The following is a 2,257-nucleotide window of genomic DNA, read 5'->3' on the forward strand; positions in this document are numbered from 1 at the left end:
CTGGGAAGAATCACGTGCTTATCACAGTCGTGCGATCGCGTAGTGCCACGGGAATGGAGACACGCGAAGTGTAATACAGCGTGTATTGTTACGTAAGAGTGTCCGGGGAAAGTGCGCACGGTCCTCTGAGAAAAGATCCCCATAGGACCGATAAAAAAATACAACGCGTGAGAAAATTAGGGGAGTGGCCGAATTAATTCATGAGAAACCGAGAGACCCACTAACCTCTGAAGCTAACGGTTTCTTCTTCTTCTGGAATATCTTCGTCCAGAGATTAACATATCTCGTGGAGAACCGTGCTCTCGATTCGATGCTCGAGTTGATTATCCGTGACTGCATTTCACTGATCAATTTCTGATCAAATTTGCGCGATCCCCATTGATCTTAAATTTTATAAATAAATTTTGTGAAAATTTGTTCCTTTGTTAGAGTATTTTTTCATTAAAGACCGTAAAATAAAAAGATATTTATCAAATACATTAAACTAAGATAATTATCCAAGCAGTTATCAAACGTAATAACTTTTCTACTTTTGAAAATAATTAATGTAAGGAGAAAAAACGCGATAAAATATTTTATTTTTTATATTAAAAACGTTGACATTACAAAGACTGTAACAACAATTAAAAATTAGATCAAAAATGTAAAAAAGGAGAGCAAATTTTATGAGATCTTTTCCATAAATAAAGTTGCGGAGATCTAAGCGACTCTCAAGTTATTAAAAGTAAGTTTCATAAAAATCGAAAAATATCTCATTTTCTTTAGCTAATTTTACTTTACTAAAAGTATCGGAAAATTTAACGCGAAAGATTTACGAGGAAGAATGAATAAAATGTTTGTCATCGAGAGAAAACAGTCACACACATCAACTTAAGAACATGCTGTTGAAAAGAGCGGCAATGCTTCTAGGAGAGTCTGTACATAAATAGATGATGATAGAAGTAATCGCATCATACTCAATAGTATCGCTTATCGACCCGCGGGGTGGGAATTCGTCATGGGACATGTCGTTCTGCCTTTCTAAAATAAACGCGAGGCAAGAGAGTTGCTCGAAATGTCAAGGTTAACAAGGTTCAGTATAATCGCACGGTGGAAGCGAATCGTGTCCCGCGGTGTAACGTTAGCGTTTCTGTCTTTTACGCATGTTTGCGTCAGAGCGGAATGAGTAACAACGTAATTGATGGCGCGCGCGCGTCAACTTTTGCACATCAGCGTGCGTGAATTCGCCGCTATGCGATTCTGATTGCTTCATCGAGGTAGCCGCGAAGTTCCAGGAATACTTTGAGCGATGGGTGTCGTAATTGTATGAAGTTGGATTATCAGTTAATGTTCAACGTGCCGTTATTCACGCTATGCAGTTTCATATTTGTCGTTTGAAAACGTTCAGTTTTGTCGTCAATTTTTATTAACAATTGTCTAATCAAGTCTAATCCGTTTCCATCAATGTAGATTAACTTTTAGGAACCTATTCTGTAACTCTTGTTAACGACTATGTAGTATTACATTGTTTTTGCGCAGTTTTTTTTACCATGTAACACAGTTACAGCCATTAAGAGCTACAGAACAGATCCCATCATCTCGGTTCAACTTACATCTTTTTCTAATTCTTAGATCGGAATTCATAGACCTGTTTCAAGATCATCTGAAGTAATGTCTTAAGATATTAATCCATCATTGGTTTATGACATCTTAAGACTGTACTTAAGATAGTCGTAAATATAAGAACCAATACCGGCTATAAAATTAGAAAAAGATAAAGAATAAATTGAACTAAAATTAAAGCAGAGTTGGCAACATTACCTCATAAAAATAACTTCTTACCGTTCTTTTTTTTTCTTGACACTAATAGAATATTATAGTGTTTTTCATTGGCAAAACTCGTGCTTATTTATTGTTAGTGCACATTAAAGCTGTTGTAGGCAACTCTAATCTAAATGTAAAATAAGATATCTAAGATGATATAATGCCTAAAGTATATTTTGTCAAATAGCATAATAAAATGTATTAAGGATTTTGCGATTTAACTCGTTTCTATATTTTTATTAATCATACATCTTTATGTCGATTGTACAGCGGCTTTAAAGTGCACTGAATGCGCATTAGTTCTGCCAATGAAAAATCTTATTGTATGCAGATTCTTACGGTAACTGCAAAAAAGATGTTAGAATTCTATTTTTAGCAGAGGAATAAAACTGATAAATATATATATATATATATATATGTGTGTGTGTGTGTGTGTATAAACTAAAAAATAGAA

General features: G+C 34.6%; 2 protein-coding genes across 4 annotated transcripts in view; one reads left to right on the forward strand and one right to left on the reverse strand.

The window, feature by feature from the left end:
• The window catches only part of LOC108754238 (protocadherin-15), a 136,654-nt gene that overhangs the window by 32,274 nt on the left and 102,123 nt on the right, over positions 1-2,257 (forward strand). The gene's annotated exons all lie outside the window — the stretch shown is intronic.
• Positions 1-2,257, reverse strand: part of LOC108754242 (uncharacterized protein C15orf61 homolog) — a 24,991-nt gene that overhangs the window by 2,844 nt on the left and 19,890 nt on the right. Inside the window, exon 2 of one of the 2 annotated variants that reach the window (XM_018496424.1) lies at positions 226-383. The exons of the other annotated variant lie outside the window; for it this stretch is intronic. Coding sequence (XP_018351926.1) covers positions 226-339 — 114 coding nt within the window. The 5' untranslated portion in view covers positions 340-383. The remainder of the gene's footprint in view (positions 1-225; positions 384-2,257) is intronic. 2 annotated transcript variants of the gene reach the window in all.

Source organism: Trachymyrmex septentrionalis, unplaced genomic scaffold (genome assembly GCF_001594115.1).
Source record: "Trachymyrmex septentrionalis isolate Tsep2-gDNA-1 unplaced genomic scaffold, Tsep1.0 scaffold78, whole genome shotgun sequence".
In the NCBI taxonomy this organism is placed as follows: domain Eukaryota; kingdom Metazoa; phylum Arthropoda; class Insecta; order Hymenoptera; family Formicidae; genus Trachymyrmex; species Trachymyrmex septentrionalis.